General features: G+C 48.3%; 1 protein-coding gene across 1 annotated transcript; it reads right to left on the reverse strand.

Annotated features, from left to right (window-relative positions):
* Window positions 1–1521: 1521 nt before the first annotated feature.
* On the reverse strand, window positions 1522–23516 carry LOC122375767 (piwi-like protein Siwi). The gene is made up of 4 exons (XM_043355261.1): window positions 22960–23516; window positions 8655–8931; window positions 8415–8562; window positions 1522–2031 (listed from the first exon to the last, which is right to left on the reverse strand). The coding sequence occupies exons 1-4, from the start codon at window positions 23432–23434 to the stop codon at window positions 1915–1917; spliced, it is 1017 nt and encodes a 338-aa protein (XP_043211196.1). The 5' UTR covers window positions 23435–23516; the 3' UTR covers window positions 1522–1914.
* Between the last annotated feature and the right edge of the window lie 448 nt (window positions 23517–23964).

Raw genomic sequence — 23964 nt, forward strand, 5'->3', positions numbered from 1 at the left:
CTCATGGGCTGGTTCAATTGACCCTCGCATCGGGGTCATTTGAAACGGGCGTAGAGTTGTTTTATAAGCATGCGTTTGGCAGCAAAATATGTTTGAAACATAATTTCACATATCTTAAAATAAAGCCAAAAGAGTAGGTATATTCTTCCATGGTATTGTGCATTTTTAAACATGGCAACTAGATCTCGCTGTGCATGCCAATATATAGGTAAAAAGTGGTTCAACTGGCCCCACTCTCCCCTATCAGGAGACCTCCACGCCAGAAACTGATTTTGCTCGAAACTTTGACATGACGCGGCAGGATAGGTTTTAATTTCTCGAAAGTTTTTCTTATACAGCTGGTCTTCGGTTGTCCTGGAGCAAAGGAAAATCATTGGAGCACCGTGATCTGTGACTACTGACTAGCGACACGCCCTATTATACAACTTTTTTTAACAGAAGTAAAAGTTGCCATTTTCTAATGAAATTAACGTTTTATTAATTTTGAATAAAACTACGAGAGGTTAAGTTTTGACATTTGTCCTCCAGTTAGTTCTACCCTACCCATGACAAATGATTAGAAACTGGTTATTTCACTCACTTATATTAGACATCGTACAGGTGGGGCGGCCAATTTACACCACCGGCCAAATTACCCCAACCTCCCCTACCAATTGAACAGAACTTTGAGTGCGAATGCTACTAGCGTGCTGATGGTGCTGGCGCCGGGGCTCCAGCGTTTTGCGATGACGTCATAGCGTAGCGTCAGAGTGAAGTTTCTTGATATTGCCATGGAAACCCAACGTACCGCCGCGCGCAGCGCTCTGCCGTGAAACACCGCCCCGCAGAGCCGAGGGCCACCCACGGCGGCCATTCGACGCGCGGCGAACCGTGGCGCCGATGGATTCATGGTTTTCGTTCAATGACTAATACAAAAAAAAAACGTTCAAATGTGTTTGATAGCAATGTGCCACCAAAAATAGTGATAATGATACACAAAAAAAAAACAAAAAAAAAACGAAGATACAAACCGCTTATAATAAAAATATAGGACGGTTAACTTTAGTTCGCGTCACTTTCGCCTGCTTTAGCTACTATTTTCTTGCTGCATGAAACTGAAATATTTAGCGATTGCCGATGTCACACATGTGACGTCATACGCCGAAGGGCGGAGCCTGTCACCCGAGACCCCTACTGCGCATTCCTGCTGCAAAATCTTACAGTAGGATGCTCTTGCCGAACAGGGCCCTTATCAACCTCCGACGCTGATAAAGCAACTAAACTCGCTACGGGCAAATACTCTCGGAGCTATATACCCGAAGGAGACAAACACTATTCTTTAGAATTGTTTTTCTATTGAAAAACAAACTAAGGGTAGGTACAGCCACGGGTTGGGTTTCCAAAATACCCACTTAGTTTTCAATGCGTTATCTGTTGTTTACACACCAGCATCAAAGTTTAGAATTTTCGGTTGGTTCTCATATGCTTTATTGGCACTTACGGGACACCTCCTGGACGCCGGGTTTATGCCCAAAAAACTTCTTTTCACGAAAATATTTATTAGATGAACGAATCTTCTCTTGGCTAAGAGCAGAACAGCCGCCGCCGAGTGCTATCCCACACGGCCACGAACACAGGACGCTCCGCTGGACCAGCGCTACCCGCGCCACTTCTCAGTCCAGGAACATAGCAAATAATCCACATCAGAAAAGCTCTGAACCCTGCTGCCCGAGTGCTGGAGGGGGTACAGGCGCGACACCACTTGGCGGATGGCGGAGCGCTCCGGCAGACCTCCCGCGGACCGGTCCGAAATATTTACACACAGAGAGACGGACACAGTGCTGGCGGCCCGGTGGCCGGTTGTACTGGGCTGGGTGGCCGTCGAGCGCCATCGGCAGGAATGTGCACCGGCCGCTCTTGGCTGCGCTGTCCGTCCTACAGGAAGAACAGCTCGTTGGCCAGGTCCAGGTGATGCTGCTGGTGCAGAGACTGGCCCACCAGGAACGCCAGACGGTGGGCGTAGTGGCTCGGCGCTGGCACACGCACCGTAGACTGTGGGACAGCAGCACGGCGCCTAGTCAGCCGGGGCGCACTAGCCCCTCCTCCCACCCAGCCAGGCCATTTACATTAGGGGCTTGTGGCGTTAAAGGGAAAACATGTGACTGACGACTGTGATGAGCATCATTGTTTCATTGTTAGTCTAGTTTTAGTGAGAATGATGAAGTAGCCTTTACTCACAATCGAAAAATGACGAAAACTCTCTCTCTCTCTCTCTCTCTCTCTCTCTCTCTCTCTCTCTCTCTCTCTCTCTCTCTCTCTCTCTCTCTCTCTCTCTCTCTCTCTCTCTCTCTCTCTCTCTCTCTCTCTCGCTCTGTTACAGGGATTTTGAGAAATCCATGATATTGCAATCAGTGAGCTTGCAAATTCACTAGGGAGTTTGCAAACTCACTGACCGGTCAGGGAGTTTGAGAAATACCAGAGTGATTGGGACATCTAAAAACAAGTGTGCAGCATGTGGGTGTCATACGTGCCGTCCGTGATGTTAAAACAAAGGCGGCTAGTTGTACGGCCTTTCTAACAGTCGCACGCTGACAAAAAGCATACAGATCATATGCACACCATACTTAGATTTTAAACTGTTCAGTGATCTAGTCCAAACATGTACCGCCGCTTTATTTAGTCATACATTTATTAAGTTCACGGCCAAATTGTATCCGTTGGCTATTCCAGAGTCAGGCTTAATATATCGAAGTAGAAACAGCTCAGTTGGTCATTTATGCTAAAGCATGTAAGGCATACGTGTGGAACGGATACAATTGGGCCGTGAACTAAATAAATGTATGACTAAATAAAGCGGCGCTACATGTTTGGGCTAGATCACTGAACAGTTTAAAATCAAAAGTATGGTGTGCATATGATCTGTAAGCTTTTTGTTAGCGTGCGACTGTTAACTCGCGCCCCACTGGGGTCTGTGTATAACACGCCCTACTGGGGGGGGGGGGGGGGGCTATTCATAGCCCCCCTCCTAACCCCGAAACTACTGGGCCGATCGTCAAAATTCAAACGGCGTCTGATAGCCCCGGAAAAACTGTCGAGCGAAACCTAATTTCATTGACCTCGAGGTCACCGATGACGTCACAGGTCAGGTCAAAGTAAAAATTATTAGCATTTTGGCTTGTTCACATTTTGGGCTCTGGCCGCCGTCTTAGAAGTCAGATCAGGCTAATTTTTGGTTTCCACACTCGTGAACAGATGCTCTAGATACCTTGAGGGTACCAAACTTGTACTTTGATTTTCAGGTCAGGGTCAGGTCATCACAGGTCACGAAAATATTATATCATCCGTCGGTCACGTGACACATGTTTTATGGTCCATTTAGGCCATAGATTTCGAATTTGATGTCGTCTGTGTCATTCGAGGTCATTTTGAGTCGAATTTAGCTTAGGTCAGGTCACTTTCAGGTCAAAAAAGGTCAATTTTTGAAGTTAAAATTTTTCAAGAAAAAAGGTGTCTATTGGATGCAGTTTGAGCTCAGGAACACGATGGTGCCATTTATATTGGTGTGTGATGTCAAATACGTACTGAAAAATTGATTTGAAAAATTAATAATTGTGAATTTTTTGCAATAATGCGTATAACTTGGCCATTTTTGAAGATATTTAGCTAAAACTTGCTAGAGTTAGTCATAATCATGCGTTCTGTCACATATATTCCGTTTTTTTTCGAAAAGTCAAAAACTTTTTGAAAAATATAAAAATATAAATTTTGAATATTATTATATAAAATTTTCGAAATTTTCAAAATTTTGAAAATCCGAGATAGCAGTTTGATAGCGCGGTCAATTCTGAGTACTTTCATGCAAAGAAATTGGACCTAGCTTAAAAACTGAGCCCTTGGGAGCGATTGCCGTGGTTCAATGTTTTGCGTCGAAATCGGACGAACATGACGTCACTCTGACGTCATTTCCGGCCGACCTATGGTAGCTACAAAGTTCAAATTTTGACACAAGGTGTCAAATTGATGCAGCCGAAGGTACTGAAAGTTTGGCGTCGATCCGTCAAGCGGTTTGGAAGTTATTGCAGAAAAACAGGAGGGGGGCTACCCCCCCAGTGGGGCGCGGGTTAAATAGGCCGTACAACTAGCCGCCTTTGTTTTACCATCACGGACGGCACGTATGCCACCCACATGCTGAACACTTGTTTTTATTTGTCCCAATCGCTCTGGAATTTCTACACGACAGCATGTTTGGTGTTATTCAGCTTTTTTGTTTCATTTTCGAGACGTCGGACAGAAACTTGGGACGCTGCATGAATGCTAAAGGCGACTGTACCGATTCATACCAGCGAGGAGTTATCCGGTCGTATGTACGTCGAGCTCTGACTCATTGTTCTATCTGGCCACTTATCCACAGTGAGCTGTGGATATATCCACACCGATATCCACTCCGATACAGTAATAGTGACTTTGACGACGTATCACGTTACCTTCTTGACAAGTACAGGTCTCGCGGGTTTTAGAGGTAGGTTTTGCACCTGGAAAATTTAGTGTACTTCACGCTATATCTTCGTCGTCTTAAGCTTTTACGTGTCGAAGATGCGATCGACTTGTTGGGTAACAAGCCGGCCATGATCGGGTAAAATGGCTTCATCGTAGATCGATTAGTTTCTGAGATATAACTGGAAATGTAAAAGTGCAAAACCTACCGCTTAATCTCGCGAGACCTGTACATGACAAAGTCGACAAACACGATGCACAACAAAAACGACCAAGCTACCAACATAGCCATATACTACAGAAACACCCTCACACCATCCTTGAAAAAAAGATGAAAAAGCTATGCGTGACATCATCACAAAAAACGTCACTCCGGTCAATCCTGAGCACCGCATACGCTTCAAAATTTACTACTAGTCACCACGGACCTCCTCACTTATAATGCGTAACAATCAACAGACCACTACACCACAGCAAGAAACCAATGTAGTATACCGTTTTAACTTAAGTTTTCTACCGGGGACTGTGCAACCCGCAACGTATACTACATTGGTGACACAACTACAGGGTGTTTCACAATTACCGTTACAAGAGTTCCCACTCTATTTTGGTGCACTTAAAGGTGTTTTTTTCTGAAAACACTATACACCATTGGAAAGAGCACATAATTCTGGTCCTGGTTAATTGCATTTTGAATGCCCTTTGGACAGATAATGGGTGTAGCAGATGAAAGACTGACCCAAATGAGGTCCGAGTCTGCGATTATCTCGAATATCAGGATCAGAGACTGTGTGATAAGCTTGTTGCTCGCGGACCTGTTTGAAGACGGCTGTACATGGCTGCGTGATGTAGTCAACAGGTATCTATTACGCACCTCCTGTATGGATTTCAAGTCTTCAACGCACAGGCTTCAATGGCAATGACGTCATTTTCTACCTCGTGCCTGGCAGAAGATCCCCGACGCGGTTGTGAGTGCCGCAGTCCGTGACTTCAGGAGACGGTTGGCTGCCGCTGTGAAGGCTGGAGGCGGCCACTTCGAGTAGGACTTAAGGATGTTGGTCTCTGTGGTTTTGGGTGCATATGGTGCAATTTTGGCGGAAATAAAGTCATTATGCCCAGTCCCCAGAGATATTGAGCTTTGATCTTGTAACGTCAATTGTGAAACACCCTGTACATCACTGAGCCGCCGACTGACTAGACTATGCACTTACAAGACGGAGGACCCAAGGCACGTCTTCATGACCAACACGGAACCCGACTCACGAGAGACTTACTGACAAACAACAACACAATAATAGCGCGACAAAACGACAAACGACGACTGGCCATCACTGAAACCATCAATCATCCGCGACACATCACCCATCATCAACACACACATGAAAACTCTGACAAACACTCCACTGTTCGACGGACAAATGATGTAATGCGTGAAAGTTGAAACGATGTGTCATCTGTGAATTGTGGTGGTTTGTTGCTGTTATGCACGATCCAATGTGAATATTCACGGTAACGATGTTATGACCTGTGTATTTAGCTGGATGTAGATTTGTGTTCGAAAGAGTGGTGCCATGAAACAAATAGGACGATGTTTGAAGAAATGTTAATATTTTATTCATCTGTGACATATATTGCGCGGCATCATTTGTGTATATTCATTTCTCTGATGATGATCAATGTTGATCGAATAATGTTCCAAAATTTGTCGATTTGGATGGGTAAAGACATCCAAATGAAATTCATTTTACACTCTCGCACCCAATTTTTAAGAACAATTTTCCACTCCCAGCCAAGAAAATCTAATTTTTTTGCCTATAGAAAGAGCAGTTGTGTGGATGCCCAGCTTAGCATCAAGCATCCTACACCTTAGAATCAAATGCATGCTTTTTGTTGTTTTTCACTCTTTTTGGATCTAATCAAATCAGCAGTTTTTCATTCTCTCTCCCCTCTTTTTGGTGGGTAATTTTCCCCTCTGACACCCAAGACAAAACTCAATTTTGGGACACTGTGATCGAAAGCTAAGATAAATATAACAGCGAACGAATTATGAACGAACTTTAATTTACATCCTAATGAGTTACCGATTTACGACAACTTGAATCTCGATCGCAGCCATTGCTTCCTTTGTTGATTTACTTTTCTCTTTGAACGATGAGGAAAGAAGTACTGTCCGACGTCTCGAAAATAAAAAAGCTGAATAACACCAAACATGCTGTGGTGTTTAATGACATATGTATCAGAGAGAACCTGCTTCCCAAATATTCTGATATATATATATATATATATATATATATATATATATATATATATATATATATATATATATATATATATATATATATATATATATATATATATATTTATATATATATATATTTGTGAAGTTAGGGAGCAGTCCATCTTTAATACATTTTTTTGTCAAACACGATAGCGTAATGGGCGTTGGTGATCTTCTTGTGGTTTTGCTCAATACTCCGCACTATGCTTTTCGTACCCGGGTCAAGTTGGCTAAGCACCTCTCCAAAAGTCGACATTTTATTCCAACGTTTCGTCAAACTTATGACATTATCAAGGAACAAATGATGAGTGATACAATGATGATGTTGATATGATACATTGCAGTTCGGTCGATACTAGTCGTTACTCATAGTTGATTACATTGATAACATGATAACATTCGGTCGATACTAGTCGTTACTCATAGTTGATTACATTGATAACATGTAAGAAGCATATACCTATGTCGCATTCGTTATGAACACACGAAAATTCAAAATAAATGTCACGAAAAAACTAGCTCACAAAAAATCATTACACACGGATAATCACAAGGAGTCCCTCCGGGCAGGTGACCCCAGTTTCAGGACAGCGACAAATCAAAAAAGGTTCCACAATGTAAGTATGCCATCATGATCCTGTTGAGTGTTAATTAGGAGCTTTCGCATCCTGATGAGCACAGCTTCAGTAATTTGAAGTCTATGGCGATTACTCTCATGAGCGAGGATGGTAGTATTGTCGGTGAGGTCAGTACGAGTAAGTTTCCGTTTGTGTGCATCTTGCAAAAACGTAATAATTCTTCATTCAACGAGCTGCCCAGGACATTCTTGAAATCATAGGCATGTTTTTTCGTTTTCCAGTGAAAGCTGAATGCCAAAATAACAACATATAGCGAAAAAAATGTTATCAAATATTAATATGCGTCTCTCACAGCCGGCAACAAGGCGCAATAACACAACTCAGTGTCACGATGGATCAAAGTAAGCCACACAAAAGCGTGAAATGACCCTTATCGACTCGCAGACCCGGCGCTATCGGCTGTCTGTCTGACGGGGCACGGAAGGGACGTTTAGCTGCCGTCCTACTAAACGGACGTCATATATGTTAGTTAAACGGTTCATAAAACAAGCAACCACCAGCCCACCGCTGCCCAACTGATAATTTCCAGGTTTGATTTTTTTTTCGCCGTTAGAGGGGGTCTTTCCCACCCTGGGCATCTTATCCCACTCTCCCTATAAGCTTCGCAAAAACGTGACCACGACCGGAAAGCCGGCCGCTTATACTCAGAAATTTCCGTTTACCTACGAAAGACTACGCTCGCTTCGCTAGCTCCGTAAGTAACAAAAAATGTTACAATTGACCCCAGTCTCCCCTATGTAATCAATAATCATGCAATGAATGATATAAAAAACAATAATAGCCTTCAAATATGGATTTGAAGTTATTTTCACAAAGTTACGTCAACATCGGAAAGGATGAGGTCGGAATTGCCAGTTTTGCATCCGGTTGGCGTGGAATATGCCCCATGGATGATGTCAGCAAACGTGTAGGTCATCAAATGAGACGACTTCACCCTAAGTCGGCCCAGCCTAATGGTGATATGTGATTCACGAGTCTGCTCCCAGTATGCCATTTGGCCGAATGGACGCGCGCCGGCTACTCACCGAGAGGTTGAAGTACATGTGCGCCAGCTTGTACGAGAGCATCTGCAGGTGCTTGGGCATGTAGCTCGTCTCGTCCAGAATCACGTTGTACATGGTGGGGGTGACGGTGCCAATCCGAGTCTTCTGCGAGATGAGGTAGAAGTCGTACCTGCGGCGGAGGCGAGTGGTCAGCGGCGGCCGGTCCAACCGCGGACCGCTGGCACCCACCAAACACACCCTGGGCGCGGCGCGCCGACTCACCTCTCCGGACGGGTGATGACGTCGTCAACCACAGTGCCCGGCGGCGGGTTGTCCACGCCGCCGCCTCTCCCCTGCGCGAACACGCGCGTGTTGATGTTCTTGGTGACGATGATAAAGCAGAGCCGCGTCGGGGCGTTCAGCTCGGTGATGGCCGCCTTGATGCGGTCGATCTCATGCTGGTGCACGTAGCGCAGCGATCCCTCGCCGATGCCGTCGCGGTAGACGATGACATTGGTCGGGAAGCTGCCGTTGATCTCACGGTAGCGGCACATGGACACTGCCGGCACACAACACATTCTAACTGAGGCACGCGCCAACACGCAGGACATACACCGCCGAGAGCACGCACGGGCAGAACCGTGCGCGCTTCACCGAATGGGAGATGGCAACAACTCAGCTCTTATCACTGCTGTAGGCAACGTGCATTGCTTTTGGATGGTGGCTCGCCACTTAAAGGTAGTGTGCCACCTTTGAAAGATTTCCCATTTTATTTTTCCTAGGATAAGAAGCTTCTGTTTTTACCTAATATCACAAAGAAAATCAAAAATGGGCCTGGAATAGTGCCTTTTTCGCCTAAAAGTTTATCGGTTTTTCGATATGTATAACAACTGTAGTGGGCTGACCTGCAAACAGGCGTCGGCAACAATCGCGAATGCGGGGCACATGTGACAATAAGCAAAGGTCATTATAGAGGGACGCCGGTGAAAACAGGGCGCCGGAGGGCATATTAGTCACGTGACATTTGGAGGTTCTCCCCCTCCGTGGGCCCTCTATATGCTAAACGTCACGTGTAAATTTCACGAACCTTGATCAAATCGTCCCAGGCGCCCTGCTTTCACCGTCGTCCTTATAGAGTTACGACGTACGGGAATGAGTTATCAGCTGTCTCATCGTAGACAACACAATGTCGAGCCTTAAACTGTAAGCCTGTATTGGTATTGTTTCTTTTATTTGGCTGTCGAACATTATTTATGGTTTGAAATATGATTTTATGTAAAATAATTGATATGAAACAGCCGTCTCTAAAGTTATGACCCCATCTCACCACATGAAAGTGGCAGAAATGACAATGATCAGCTGACGCATTTTTCTTGGCCGAAGTCAGAGCGCGCGGCCCGACGCACCACCACCGCACCACAAAGTATGAGCAGAAGCCGCGCCCAAAGCCAGGGCCCCGGTAACGTGAGGTAGCCGAGTCGAGGCACCGTGCGCTGACCCAAGCCGGGGCCGCAGCTTTGGGCGCGGTCTACCGCATCCCCGCGGGCAGCCCCGGGCTACCACATGACACCGGGAGGACGCGCGGCCCCGGCTTGGGTCAGCGCACGCTGCCCCGACTCGGCTACCTCACGTTACCGGGGCCCTGGCTTTGGGCGCGGTCTACCGCACCACCTAACAGGCGTGTTCGAAACCGCAGGAGATGATGATGAACGGGTTTATCGAAACTTGATTGGATGAGCATATCGGTAATAGCGATTTCAGTGTGTGCATTTATTGTTCGTAGTGGTGTGAAATGTGGTTGGGGTACGACCGACAACCCGTCGGGGCGAATTTCGCACTGGGGTACTCAAAATTTGAAGAATTTAACCCTCGCATGTGTAGGGGGGGGGGGGGGTCGGATGGACACCCCCCATGGTTTTTCGCGAATAACTCGCGTAAAAAGCGGCCGATCGCGACGAAACTTTCAGTACCCTCACATTGATCAATTTTACACCTACCCTGAAAATTTCATGACCCTGACCCAAATGACCTTTGACCTGTGACCTCTTTTCCGAGACCATGTTTGGCCGGAATCGCGATTCTGCGTATGTCGGCTCGCATTAGCCGCGCGTTTGCAAGCTTTTCGTGGTTTCAAACGTTCAAACATGTGATTTGATGTTGCTTCCATGCATTAGGGTGGGTGTCAAGGTCACCGGAAGGTCAGGTCAGGTCATTGACCTTTGGTGACCTCGGGTGACCTCGGTTCACTTTTTCGAGCTGTACATGTTTCTAGGCTAGTTTTTGGAGCTGAATTCGAATTTAGCAACCATTTGAACATTTACGAAGTAGTTTTGGTACCTTCGCAACATGTTACGAAGCTGTCAGAGGCGGTTGACACGTACTACGAATACCCGTCACGACGCCTACTGGTTGACCTGACCTGACCTGACCCGACCTGGTCTAAATGCTTAAAGACATCATCTGTGATCAAAACTAACACGATATTCGTGATCAGCACCCCGAAAAACCCCTTAACAACCACACTTTACGACTTTCTAACAGGTCCCGATTTTCCCGACTTTGGGTCATTGACCTGACCTGGAAGGTCAACCAATGACCTAGGACCTTAAAATTGGGTATCATCGGCTTCCTCTCGTCACGGGCAACACGCTCGTTTTTTCTGCGAAGCTCTAGCTCGATCAGGGGCCAAACGGCAAGGGGGGTCCAACCGACCCCCCCCCCCTACACATTAGTAGCTGGCAAACGCCGCACACATGCGAGGGTTAAGACGTTTCCACGAGTTTTGAAGGTATGGTTAAGTTCTAAAAATCCGGTTCTCCTTATCTGGGCCATTAACTCAATACGGTCCAGGAAAGCTGGCACACTACCTTTAACTCATTAACGCCGAGTGGCAACTACATTTGTACAAAATTTGTATAGTTGCCAGCTACAAAAACCTACCGCGGAAGGCAAGGTAATAAATTCAGAACAACAATTGTGGGATGCGTGCAATTTTTGAAACTGGGTAACCTCTGTCTGTGAGCTTCTAGTCAGTTTTCAATTGATAGGACTGCATTTTCAGCTGCTTTCCGGAACACGAGTCTGCTGCCGTACAAGGGTCGTTCAAAACGCTGTTAGTCTCGCATGGTTTCGTCCTTTTAGCCACCGTTTCTATTAAATGATCATCATGTTGTACTCATCCTTGCCGACACTTTGCCATGTGTCATTTCCGACCTAACCATTCCCATTACTCCTGAAGCAGAGTTTCTCAGCCGACCCAATTTTGCGACCTCCATTTTCATGCCTGATCCATGGTCACAGGTGAACCCTTTTTGTGTGCTCAAGAAGGGTCGAATGCGCTTGAAAACAATAAAACTGCTTGAGGAAGGTTGTTACCAATGCCCATGCAAAATTTCGACTGTTAATTTCTTTCGTTCGAGTTCGGAACGGTCATTTGGGCAGGCGCAGCCACTTCCCACACAGTTCGCGTCGATCGGATTCAGCACAAGTTTCTCCTCTGGTTAAACCACCACTCCAACAATCCTTGCCCATCACTTACCTATCCAGATTTATCCAAGCATTTCCGTGTCCCGTTCCTTTCCTCTCGAAGAGCCCAACACGACCTCCTGTTCCTAAAGAGTCTGTTCTCCGAGAAACTGAACTCTGAGATACTCTTATCCCGATTCCCCTTACGCGTGCCTATCCGACCGACGCGCACTGCAGCACTGTTCGCTGAGAGTCGCGCCCGAATCAGCACGGTCCAGAACGGGTTGGTCTGTCGTGTCGCGAGAGAGACAAACTCATTCCTCGCTCATTCCAAAGACGACTTTTTCACGACCAGCTTTTTTGTGTACAAAGCTCATGTTATCAAATACGTTGCGAACTTACCACCACCTCCGGGCTACTAGTCACTGTTGGTAGGTGATTCTTATTGATTTTATATTTTTATGATTTTAAATATGTCTATTTTTAATGTTTTCTTATATTTTTTATTTCACTTTATACTTTTTTACGTGTTTTTAAAGTACCTATACATCGTTTATCTCTGTGTTCATATTTACTGTTTGTTCAGCTATTCTGGTTTACCTTGTATCATGATTTCTTTCCCACCTTACATGGGATTTTAAAACTTATGCTCAGTGGTCGTTCACACATTTTTTTTTCTTCATATTTTCACTTCATCGCCTATTTCATTATATTGTTCATTGTTTTCTATTTTAGTTACATGTGTATCTGCGTTTTTATCCCGGCGTGTGTATGCTGCCTGTGTGTGCCATATTTATTGTTTTTAGTCTTGTGACTCCGTCTTTTAGTGGGTCAAGTGCCTGTTGACGGTCTGTTGAATAAATACAAAATACAAATACAAATTTTTGATTCCGAATTATTGAAAAAAAGCATGGCTGGTACCTGTCAACGAACTTTTGAGACACCCTGTAGATTTGTAGGTACTTGGCAACTATAGACTCGCCACTCGGCGTAGGCGTAGTCAAAAATATGGGCAGTTCATAGTTAACCCTCGCCGGACGAGGGGGGGGGGGGAGGGGCCACGGCCCCCCCCCCCCCTTTGGTGCTGAAAGGTGGGGCCATACTATCTTTTGGCCCCACCTTTCAGATCGAACAAAAGTCCTAGAAAAGCTTTTTGTATGTTTCATTTTCTCTCTTACGCCATCAAAGGACGTAAATTTCACTCATGAGTGGGCTCAGTTTCGCATTCTGTCAATTTGGCGGTCAGCGTCGCTGGCACCGGTTCACGAGTATGGCCGGATCTTATATGGAATATCAGCGTGGGTTTACTTGAGGCTCTCGTAGGCCCAGCAATGGCTTGCATGAGACCCTCTTCGCCAGTGGCGGGTGGGCCCTGCCAAATGAGCGTGGCTCTACGACACAAAAGACCTCATGGGTTGGTGCTGTGCACCTCAGAAGCCCGGTGGTGACGCCGTATGCCGGCTTGGTTTCTTAAGGATTAGCGTGGGACCTCCGGGGCCTGCATAGAGTTTGCATGAGCTAGTACATATGTAATCTCAGAGGCCTGTATGTAATGTGTACACAGTGGCGATCGCTGGGGGGGGGGGCATCAGCCCCCCCCAAAGGCACATAAAGGGGGCCGTCATATCATTTGCCCCCCCCCCCTCAAGCAACCGATGGGCCCCCATAGGTGTATGGGGCCCTGTCCCTGATTCGATTGTCATGAGGCTAAAAAAAAAAAACATGCCCAGCTATTAATATAGCTCCCACACCGGTCTTTGAGCGTCCTACACTGACCTCTGATGGAACTTCAGTGGCGGTCAAGCGCCCACGTTGACCGCTAAGATCCCACATCGACCTCTGAGGCCCCACATCTGGCATATGAGGGCCTCTAACCGTCCTCAGGGGCCCCAACCGGCGTCTGAGGGTCTCACACCGGTCTCTAATGGCCTTGTTGCCGTCTCTGGTGTCCCAAGACGAACATTTAGGTGCCAATGAGGGCCCGCACTGGCTGCTGAAGACCCGATGCCGGCCTCTAAGGGCCTGCATTGGCCTCTGAGGAGGGCCCATCTTGGCCTTTGAGGGCCCTCTGCTGGCCTCTGGGGTCCAACGACGGCTCATGCCGGTCTCTTAGGGCCCCACGCTGACCTCTGAGGGCCCCATGTTGGCCTGTAATGAGTAAGGACCCATATTAGACTCTGAGAGCCCAACTCGGTCTCTGATGGTCTCAAACTACTGGCCTTTGCAGTCTGCAGGCCCTGTACTGGTCTCTGAGGGCCCTAAACTGGCCTCTAAGTGAGAACATACATGGGTGGGCTTCTGAAGATCACATGGCTCACACAGACTCCTGCACAGCCTTACGTTGGTCCTGATCGAGATTACATACTTTACGTCCTGATGGTCCCGCGCAGATTCCCTCATATTTCGACGTCGGGACCCCATGAGCCGGTGTGTGGGGCTGGCAGAGACTGATGAAGTCCTTAGGGCTCAGGGCCAGTCTTTTTAGCAGTGGGACTATAAGACAGGTTGAGTGAGCCGAGCCCCAATAGAGCCGTTGCGAAGCCCCGCACGAGTCCCGCGCGGCCCTCAGATGCCAATTTTGAAAACCAGGAACCTGTGGGGCCGGGGGTCTCCAGAGGTCGGTGTACCTACTTTCTCCCGCCGCTACACATCTATATGGGTAAATGTCATGGTTTGAAAATGCTCTCTGGGTTTCACAAGCTTGTTCAAAGCAAGAGGTATCTGTACTTTTCCGAATTGTTTTATAGTGGTAATGTCATGAATCCGCGTGCCCGACCTTTCAGTATATGCTTCACCGATTCGTCGCCATGGTGCAGTGGCCCGACCGGTGGAAAGACCGTGGGACGGGAAATGGAACTGGTGATTTTGCCTTAAATTGAGCTTAAAGATTTCACGCAAGAATGAGGTGGATGAAGCATAAGTAATGCCAACTTTTTCGGCGCCTCGTGGACGTAAAAAATTAGACGATCACCCCCCCCCCCTCCCGGGTGACGGATAAATGTTATGTCCCGCGAGTGTGACTTTGGCTCCCCCCCCCCCTTTTGCTAGCGGCTGCGACCGCCAGTGTTCGCGATAGCTCCGAACACGCTGGCAAGAGCTGAAACTTGGCATACCTGACCTTTGATTCAAGCCGGAGCCTTTTTTACACCAACCGCATTTTTCGGGTCAGGTCAGGTCAATGAGCTATGACGTCATAAGCAAACCTCTGCACGGTCTTCGGGGCCCTGTTTCAACGGTGATAGCAGCACGCTGCTATCACACTGCTATCACACGTGTCAAATTGGGTTTCCATGGAGACATCAACAAACCTTGCCGTCGTCAATCTGTGTGATGTCATCAAATATTGCTGCTAACATCTTCACGGCCGTGCAAATGTATAAAACTCATTCAACGATGCGGCAACTCTGCTCCAAACGTAGCTATGAAAAAGCTCACAGATTACACGAAACATCATTAGTGTGACGTCATCACATTACGTCAGCTCGCGCAATTTGATAGTAGCGTGCTGCTATCACCGGTGAAACAGGGCCCGGATGTCGCAACTTCGCAACGCCCTCACTGCCAGAGGAGCTTTCACAGGGAAACGAAACTTGCAGGATCTAGTATCTATTACGAGTCTCACAACTGGGATATCTCGGATTTTTCCTCAAGGTCATATGAGGGCAGGTCATTTTCGTGACCTCACCATTACAAGTCAATGGGGAAAAATGAAAACTGCTATTCTGGCGCCGGCGGGAACGATCTCCAACTATCTAAAACACACATAATCGTGATTTCATGCACACCTTGCAAGGTTAGATGCGTCACTTTTGCAATCTTGCCCTTGCGTGACTATGAGGTCATCAAGGTCATATTAGTTTTTCGTCAATAACTCCCGATCGAATTGAGCTAGCGAGTCGGGAAAGCCACCAATGGACTCAGGAAGACCTGCCGAATCGAATGATATGCGACATGACCTCCTTCGACCAACTTCGTGACCTGGGGGCGCTGACCTGACCGTGACCTGAGGTCAACACCCTAAGTTGACCTCACCCAAACAAAAAGTATATCATTCGACGCGCCTGAGCGAGGCAAACACGATGCTGCCAAAATCGCGGCTCTGCGGCCGTTTTTTGCGAAGTTATTCACCAAAAACTGAACCGTACCTTTGGGCACTTGACCTGACCTCAGAGGTCACCGGTTGACCTAGGACCTTAAAATCGGGTATCAATCTCTGCGTCTCGTAACGGCGCACACGCTCGTTTTTTCCGCGACGCGCTAGCTCCACCAGGGGCGAAACGGCGAGGGGGGTCGTATCCGCCCCCCTCCCCCTCGGCCGGCACGTATGTAGAAAACCAATAGGTCCGGCGAGGGTTAAATAGATGATTTTTTTTTTTTTGGTGCGGGCCGGATGGTTGGATATTCTGTACCAAAACATATGTTATTTAACCAGACTGATCCCGTGCATCCCTAAGACGTGAATACATGGATATTGGCAAATAAATTAGTAATTAAGGCAGAAAAAAATTAAAAATGCATGTGTTTATACATTACCATAGTAAACCCTACACCAGGGGTCGGCAACCTTTTTTTGGGTGCGGGCCGGATAGAGATTCGGAAGCGGCCGGCGGGCCGGACCACAGTAACTATGTTTATAATTTTCTACAAGCATACGCATAGGCGCGAGAACCGGGGGGGGGCAGCTTGCCCCCCCCCCACTCAACTCTGGGGCCATGGGGGCGGTGCCCCCACAACTTGAAGACGGAATATCGCACTTTTTTGGACATGTTTTTTTTTTAAGTCAAGACCTGAAAAATAAGTGGCCTAAAACCGGTGAGAAAACTAGATTTAGGGGTACCCTAGCTTGATTCCTATTATGCTGTGCCTCCCCCCCAGTCTGCAAGTAGCCCCCGCGCCCCTGATCATACGCAATATTTGGGAAAAATGACAGCGTTGGTTTTTAGTTGTAACAGCTCACATGCTTTGCACTGCGTCATATGCAACATGCCCTTTTAAGACAGACCCTGGCAGAGAGAAGCAAGGCCCTATATACCGAGGGAAGGCGAGTTTGAAAATAGATGGAATGTTTGTGTCCATTTTATTATCTGACCAGGTACTTATACGGTACCTATAGATATTAGATAGTATGGGAAGAAATATTGTGCCACCGGCGGACCCTACCAGGGGGGGGGGGGGGCGTTTCGGCCCCCCTAAGATCTCGGAAATTTACCGGAAGATTTTCAAAATTCAAAAGACGTTCGATAGCCACACCGGGGAACTACCTTGTGACCAAATTTCTTTGACCTAGGTCACACCGATGACGTCACAGGTCAGGTCAAAGGTCAGAATTTCACCGTTCACAGGCATTTCAAGAAATGTGTTGTGATGATGATGATTTGGAGTGACAGGGCGCACCAGCTGCGAGGCTATATCGCGCCCATTTCTTATTTGACTTCCTCAGTGTCGGGCGTTAAAAATCACCTGAAGAATGTGTTGTGAAATCGAGTAGATTGCTAAGTTATTGAAAGCCATCGATCGTACAGGTCTCGCGGGTTTTAGCGGTAGGTTTTGCACCTATAAAATTTAGTGTACTTCAGGCTATATCTTCGTCGTCTTAAGCTTTTAAGTGTTGAAGATGCGATCGACTTGTTGGTTCACAAGCCGGCCATGATCGTGTAAAATGGCTTCATCGTAGATCGATTAGTTTCGGATATAACCGGAAATGTTTAAGTGCGAAACCTACCGCTTAATCTCGCGAGAGCCGTACTTACAGCACTTTTATTAGTGATGTCAATTTCAGAAATTTTGGAAACCGATACCAAACTGATACCGACCAAAACCACTGAGAGTATACCGAAACCGAACCCATGCTGAACCATCAAACGTTCTTTCAATGCAAGTCATTCAATTCGAGTCCGGTCAAGACAGGGTTAAGTGTGTTATCATGATCCAAAAAAGGTGACCAATTGACAATGATAGGCTATACCATTAATGTTAACATAATCCATGATACCTACAGTTCAACCCAAGTAGCGATGGTGACGATACTGACGGAGCCAATTTTTCGTCATAACCAAATGTTTAACACAACAAATCTTGATAAATAATTACTTACGAGGCACACTGATAGATAGCAGACACCACTGTAATGATATCTCGATGAAAGCTAAGTAAAATGTCCATAATTTTACGGAAGCATTGACACATGTCACGTGTCATCTCTTCCGCAATGGCAGCCTTGATGGCGGAGGCCATTTGCATTTAGGCACAGAACTGCATAAAACCAGTATAACGCCTTTTGGGGCGACTAACGGAGCGAGCGAGAGGGTGAGCCTTGCACGTGCGAAATTTCGACGAGGTACCTCCAGCTGACTTGTGCACGGCACCCTACTAACCGGTCTCTAGCGATGTGCCAAATTTGAGCACAATCGGCCCAGCCGTTCTCGAGATCTGGAAGCGGCACCCTGCACGTGCAAAATGGGTCCCAACTGACTTTTGCACGGCACCCTACTAACCGGTCCCTAACCATGTGCAAAATTTGAGCGCCATCGGTCCAGTCGTTCTCGAGATCTGGAATCGACCCCTGCACGTGCGCACGTGCAGCAGCACCCAAACTCTGGCACATGGATATGCATTGCCTAGTGGGTGTCTACCTACATGCCAACTTTCAGCGCAATCGGCCAGGTAGTTACCGAGATATTGCAACAATTACAAAAGTGACAGGCGCATCGAGCTCAGGCAGCATCGGCTAGCTCAGGCGCATCGAATGGTATAGGTACTTTTTGCTAGGGTGAGGTCAACTTAAGTAGTTGACCTCGGGTCAAGGTCAGGTCAGATCCCCTCAGGTCACGAAGCTGGGCAAAGGGTATCACCGCATATCATTCGATTCGGAAGGTCTTCCCGAGTCCATTGGTGGCTTTCCCGACTCTCTAGCTTCATTTGATCGGTAGTTATTGACGAAAAACTCGTGCGACCCTAGTGACGTCATAAATGACGTCACGCAAGGTTAACAATGCAGAAGTGAAGCATTGGACTTTGCAAGGAGTGCATGAAATCACGATGCCATGTACGTGAGATAGTTTTAGAACATTCTCGGCGCCAAAATAACAGTTTTTATATTTCCCCATTGACTTATGACAGCAATGTCACGTGACCGACCTGACCTCATGTTACCTTAAAAAATTCCCAGATATAGGGGAGAGTGGGGTAAGATGCCCAGGGTGGGAAAGACGCCCCACCCCCTCTAGCGGCGAAACAAAGAATCGGACCTGGAAATTAATGTTCTTAGCGTAAAGCGGAAGCCTGCCTTGTTAACTGCACAAAAAAAAAATTGCGAAGCTCAGTTGGGCAACGGCTGGCTGATGATTGCATGTTTTTTATTTGCTGCTTTCAAAAAATATTTTGGTGTCAAAACATTGTAAATATCAAAGAAGGTAAATAATTTTTGCGTCCCTTGCTATAGTCGTGATACATTAGCATGCGTGTACTGTGTCCCAAACAGTTTGTTTCAGGGTGTAGTTTTATGGCTAACAAATTGTACTGATTTAATGTTACTTCGGTACCTTGGGGTAAGATGCCCCCGATGTGGTGATGGCAGAGCCGGCCGGAGACAGGGCGGAGCGGACTGCCGCGGAGGGGGAGCCCACAGAGTCACCGGACACCGGCGGGACGCAGCAGACTGATCCGGACGGCCAGGCGCAGGGCGAGGTGGTGCGTGAGCACGGTACTGGCGACGCCGGAGCTGAGGAGCCGCCCGCCGGCCTGGTCCGTCGGCTACTGACCGGACGGGCTGAGACTACGTTCACCTGTCTCACGTGCGGCGGCGCTTCGCGCCACCAGAACAGCGTGACGGACCTGCACCTGGCTCTGCCGGAGTCGGTGACACGGTCACTGACGGCAGCTGCCGCGGGCGCCGGGGGAGCCGAAACTGCGCCGGCGTTCGGCCCCGCGCCGCGGCCGGTCGGTTGGCGGGGCACGCCACCGACGGACAACCAGACAGAGATCGAGCTAACCGTATCGCAGCTGCTGCTCGACTACCTGACGCCGGAACGACTGTGCGGTGATAACCAGTATTACTGTACCAAGTGCACCGGCCTGCGGGACGCCGATCGCCAGCTGCGACTGCTCTCTCCGCCAGCCAACCTGGTCGTCTCCTTGATGAGGTTCGCGGTTGACCGGCGCACCGGTGCACGCTGTTTCTCACCAAGGTTCTCACCCCTGTGGAGCTCACCGAGTGGCTGACAGTGCCGCTAGCCACCGGCCCGCCCGCCCAGTACCGGCTGTATGCAGTGATAGTCCACGCGGGCCATTCGCTGGACGCTGGCCACTATTTCTCATTCTGTCGCGCCTCCGGTGGCGGTGGTATTGATGGGATGGACGATACCGGCTGGTGGCGGCTGGACGATACGTCAGCGGTGCCGGTGCCGGCGGCCACCGCGCTGGGCTTACCGCGCCGCTCCACCGAGGCAGCCTACACGCTGCTGTACCGGCTGACCGATACAGCGGTGGCAGGCGGGCGGCTTGTCGGCGCTGGCCGCCCTGCCTGGCCCGCTGCGAGCTGCCGTGGAACGAGACAACGCCGTTTTCCGACGGGAGCGGCAGGGCCGGACGGCCGGCGCACTGCCGATGGTCCACGACGGACGGCCGCCGCCGGGTGCCGGCTGCGGCGGCGACAGCGGGCCCGGCGTCCCTCGGATGCGTCAGCCGACGACGAGGCGAAGCGGTCCAAGCAGGAGAACGGCCACAACGGCGTCAACGGCCAGGCGGCGCCCCTGATATGCGTCCGCCCCGACCTAGACCCGCTGCCCCGCCCTTCTGATCTGGTTCACCCGTGCATGATGTCTCGCCGCATCATTTTATTGTGCTGTTAAATGTACCTGTTTTGGTGTAAATAAAAATAAACTTGTAAAAAAAGATGCCCCCTGTCCTGATGGGGAAAGACGCCCCCTAAATCCGTAGGCTGTCCTTCAAACAGCCCGTCAAATCATTTATTACATACTTGTGATGTAGACAAAAGCCGATCTGGGACTATTGAGAGTCCAGTACGGTCGGGTGCTCCCCATGCCGGTCTCTCGGCCCACATAGCGACTTTTTGGGCGGCATCTGACTCTGAGAGCCCTCACGACGGCCTCTGTGGGCCTCATTATTGGCTCCAAGGCCCCTCACGACATCCTTTGAGGGCTCCCACGTTGACCCCACGGGCCGCGCTGGCATCGGAGGTCCCCACGATGGGCTCGAGGGCCCTCAAGCATCATGAAGACCTATAAGAGCCCCACAGTGGTCTCCGAACGCCACCACGGAGGCTTGTTTGGCCGCGCTGGACTACGATGGCCCTAACGATGACCTCTGAAGCCCCTTACGACTACTTTTGAGGGCCCTTATGATGACGTTTAGTGTCTACTGCAGGCTCGAAGGGACTACTGATTCGTTCAGGCGATTCACGTGCCCATTTATGTCACTTATAGTGCAGGGGGCATCTTTCCCAACGCCAGGGGGCGTCTTTCCCACCCTGTGGGGTAAGATGTCCCCTTTCACTTCTTCAGGAAAATGCTTAATAGCAAAAAAAGTTATAATATTTCAGGCACGAAAGTGATATTTTTGGAGAAAAATGATGTCGGCTTCCGTTGAAACTCCAAGTTTTTGCTTTCCCATCGTCATTTTCGAATAATATATGACGTAACAAAACCCTGGGCATCTTTCCCCACTCTCCCCTACAAGTTGTGAGACCTCTGGAGGACACCATGTATGCGTCCTGTAACTTTCATCTCGGACAGCTATGGTCATTGGCGTGCAAAACAATGTCAGAACCAAACAGCCTTTTTCACCCTCGCGCTTATAGGAAAGAGGGTTGGATAAACCCTCTTTTCACTTTTTTCAGATGACTCAGGCTTGAATTGAAATTTCAGTAACCCGTGATGTCACTAGGCAGCTTTACCACGCAATTTGTAAGCTCCCCTCCCAAAATCACTATTCGAAACCGTTATCGTGACGTAAAATAAATACATTTGTAAAAAGAACACCTTCCTAATTTTTTGCATACTTCTTAACAATGAGCCAAATATTTTTTTTAAAGAAATAAAAATTCAAAAAAAAATTGGTCCAAAAGTCCAAAAAATACAAATGAAAGAAAACTCGATATGTCATATATCAAAAATAGCGTATTTTTCGAAATTTAAAAAATACATATTAATCTCTGTTTCATTGCAAGTTCAATGTTATATAACATTTGGCATTTGAATAATCCGTCTTAGAGTTACAGCCCGCCAAACTTAGCGCTGCAAAGCAAGATCCAAAAAATGTTATACACCATAACTCAAAAAATACTTATCTGATAAGCCTGAAAGGGGCTTACCCTGAGACCAATTCTCGTCAAATTCCGAGAGATGAGGGTGTCAAATTGGAAAAAAGTGGTACGATCTATCATGGAATGCCCCAGCTGGCTGCGCCGCTACGTGGCCGCTGGGCGTCCGTCCCTGACCCTGACGGGCCACCAGCAATTCAAGGCCGAGGTCAACAGTGGGGAGAGCCGCCAGCGGCGTGTTTACGCAGACTGTTTACGGGACGGCGTGTTTACGGGACTCACTGAATAGGACTCACTGTCACTGAATAGTTTTCGGTAAAAAGGGCACCCTTAAACTCAGCTAAGAATACTGTACCACACGAGCCATGAGCCCTACTTTTCAAAAATTCGTTTTTTATAACAACCCTACTAAACGGTCCCGTAGCTCAGTCGGTAGAGCGTTGGACTCCGCGTGGTAAGAGCACGCGTTCCCGGTTACCACAGTCCGTGTTCGAAGCGTGACGGGCGCTTGACATTTATGGGCCTCCTGACAGGTATGGTTGCGGTTGGTGGCAGGCCATAGCCAGGCGAAGTCATTGAGGGGACCGGCCGTGCGCGGCTTTGTGCGCACGTTAAACTTTGGACTCCAAATTCTGCCATAGAACCGGAATTGCGCGATCGGAGGGTAGAGGGCGGGGTCAACGCAACAAGCTTCGCTGAGCGGGAGCTCTGCCCTTGTGAATCCTTCCATTCAAAAGGTTCGGACTAACTTTATAAAAAAAAACGGCCAGCAGTGTTTCGCTGTACGAGCAGCAGACAGGGAAAGGGACAAGGCAGGGCATTCCAATAAGGACCCGCACTCACGCATCATGTTGCTCTGCATGTGCGAGCAGATCTCCTCCTTGTCCTTGTGGATGGTGGCCAGCGAGTAGTACTTGCTGGCGTTGGCGTTCATACTGGCCACCCAGGCGCCGGCGCTGGCGCCCTTGTGCTGAGACTCGTGATACGTGTCATAGCCGACGATCATCGATCCGCTCATGGGGATCTTCACTTCCCAGGGGACGCCACCCAGTTTACAGTTCATCTGCAGCGCGATCTTTGTGGCCACGCCGAGCGTGTTCTTGTTGGTCTGGATGAGCCGGGCCGTGACCACCTGGGAGGGCACCGGACGGCGCAGACACAGCAGCTGCTTGATGGCGTCATACTTGGTCTTGTCTTTGCTGGGGATGATGCACATCACTAGCTGCGCCTCCGGCGAAAAGTTCTGCTCGATGGCCTGCACGTAGCCCTGGACGCGGTCCTCGCTCACCAGGATCTTGCGCGGCTCGTCAATCATCATGCCGAAGTTGCGCGCCACGTTCTTGACGCTGGTCAGGCATTTGGCGGCCTGCTCCTGTGTGCGCGCCGTGTAAAACAGCAGCCAGCGCTAAGAAACTCTTGGAGGAGGGGCAAACGTATATTCTTGCCCCTCCATAATTTGTGCCCTAAACATGTGGAAAATTTCCATAACCTGATATTGCAGCTATGCGCTCCTACAGTTTGTTCAACGGTGCCTTTTGAATATGTGTAAATGCTAACCATTTCCGCTTTATATCATTTTTTGTCTTTTTAGATTCGATTTAGATATTTTAAGTGTGCAAGAGACGCAACTCATACCTTCAGTGGTCGTTTGCCGCTATTTTGTACCTACATAAATGCCAAATCGCTAGCGAGCGGAGACGGAAGGGCTAGACATTCGCTTGCGGGTAGTTAGGAGTAGGACTGATGAGCGCTCATAATAAGCCACTCATCTTATTTTTTTTCAAGCGGAACAGTTTCCAGCGCATAAAATGGTAAACGCCAAGGTCGTACACATTGACCACATTGACC

The sequence above is a fragment of the Amphibalanus amphitrite genome, unplaced genomic scaffold (genome assembly GCF_019059575.1).
Source record: "Amphibalanus amphitrite isolate SeventyFive unplaced genomic scaffold, NRLGWU_Aamphi_draft 001914F_arrow, whole genome shotgun sequence".
NCBI lineage: Eukaryota > Metazoa > Arthropoda > Thecostraca > Balanomorpha > Balanidae > Amphibalanus > Amphibalanus amphitrite.

Bases quoted from the DNA above. Each gene is read 5' to 3' on its own strand.
- LOC122375767 (XM_043355261.1), bottom strand. From the start codon at position 23,434: ATGATGATTGACGAGCCGCGCAAGATCCTGGTGAGCGAGGACCGCGTC. The intron at 8,563-8,654 runs GTGAGTCGGCGC...CCTCCGCCGCAG, and splicing joins GTCATCACCCGTCCGGAGAG to GTACGACTTCTACCTCATCT. The intron at 2,032-8,414 runs GTGAGTAGCCGG...GCTGTCCCACAG, and splicing joins ACATGTACTTCAACCTCTCG to TCTACGGTGCGTGTGCCAGC.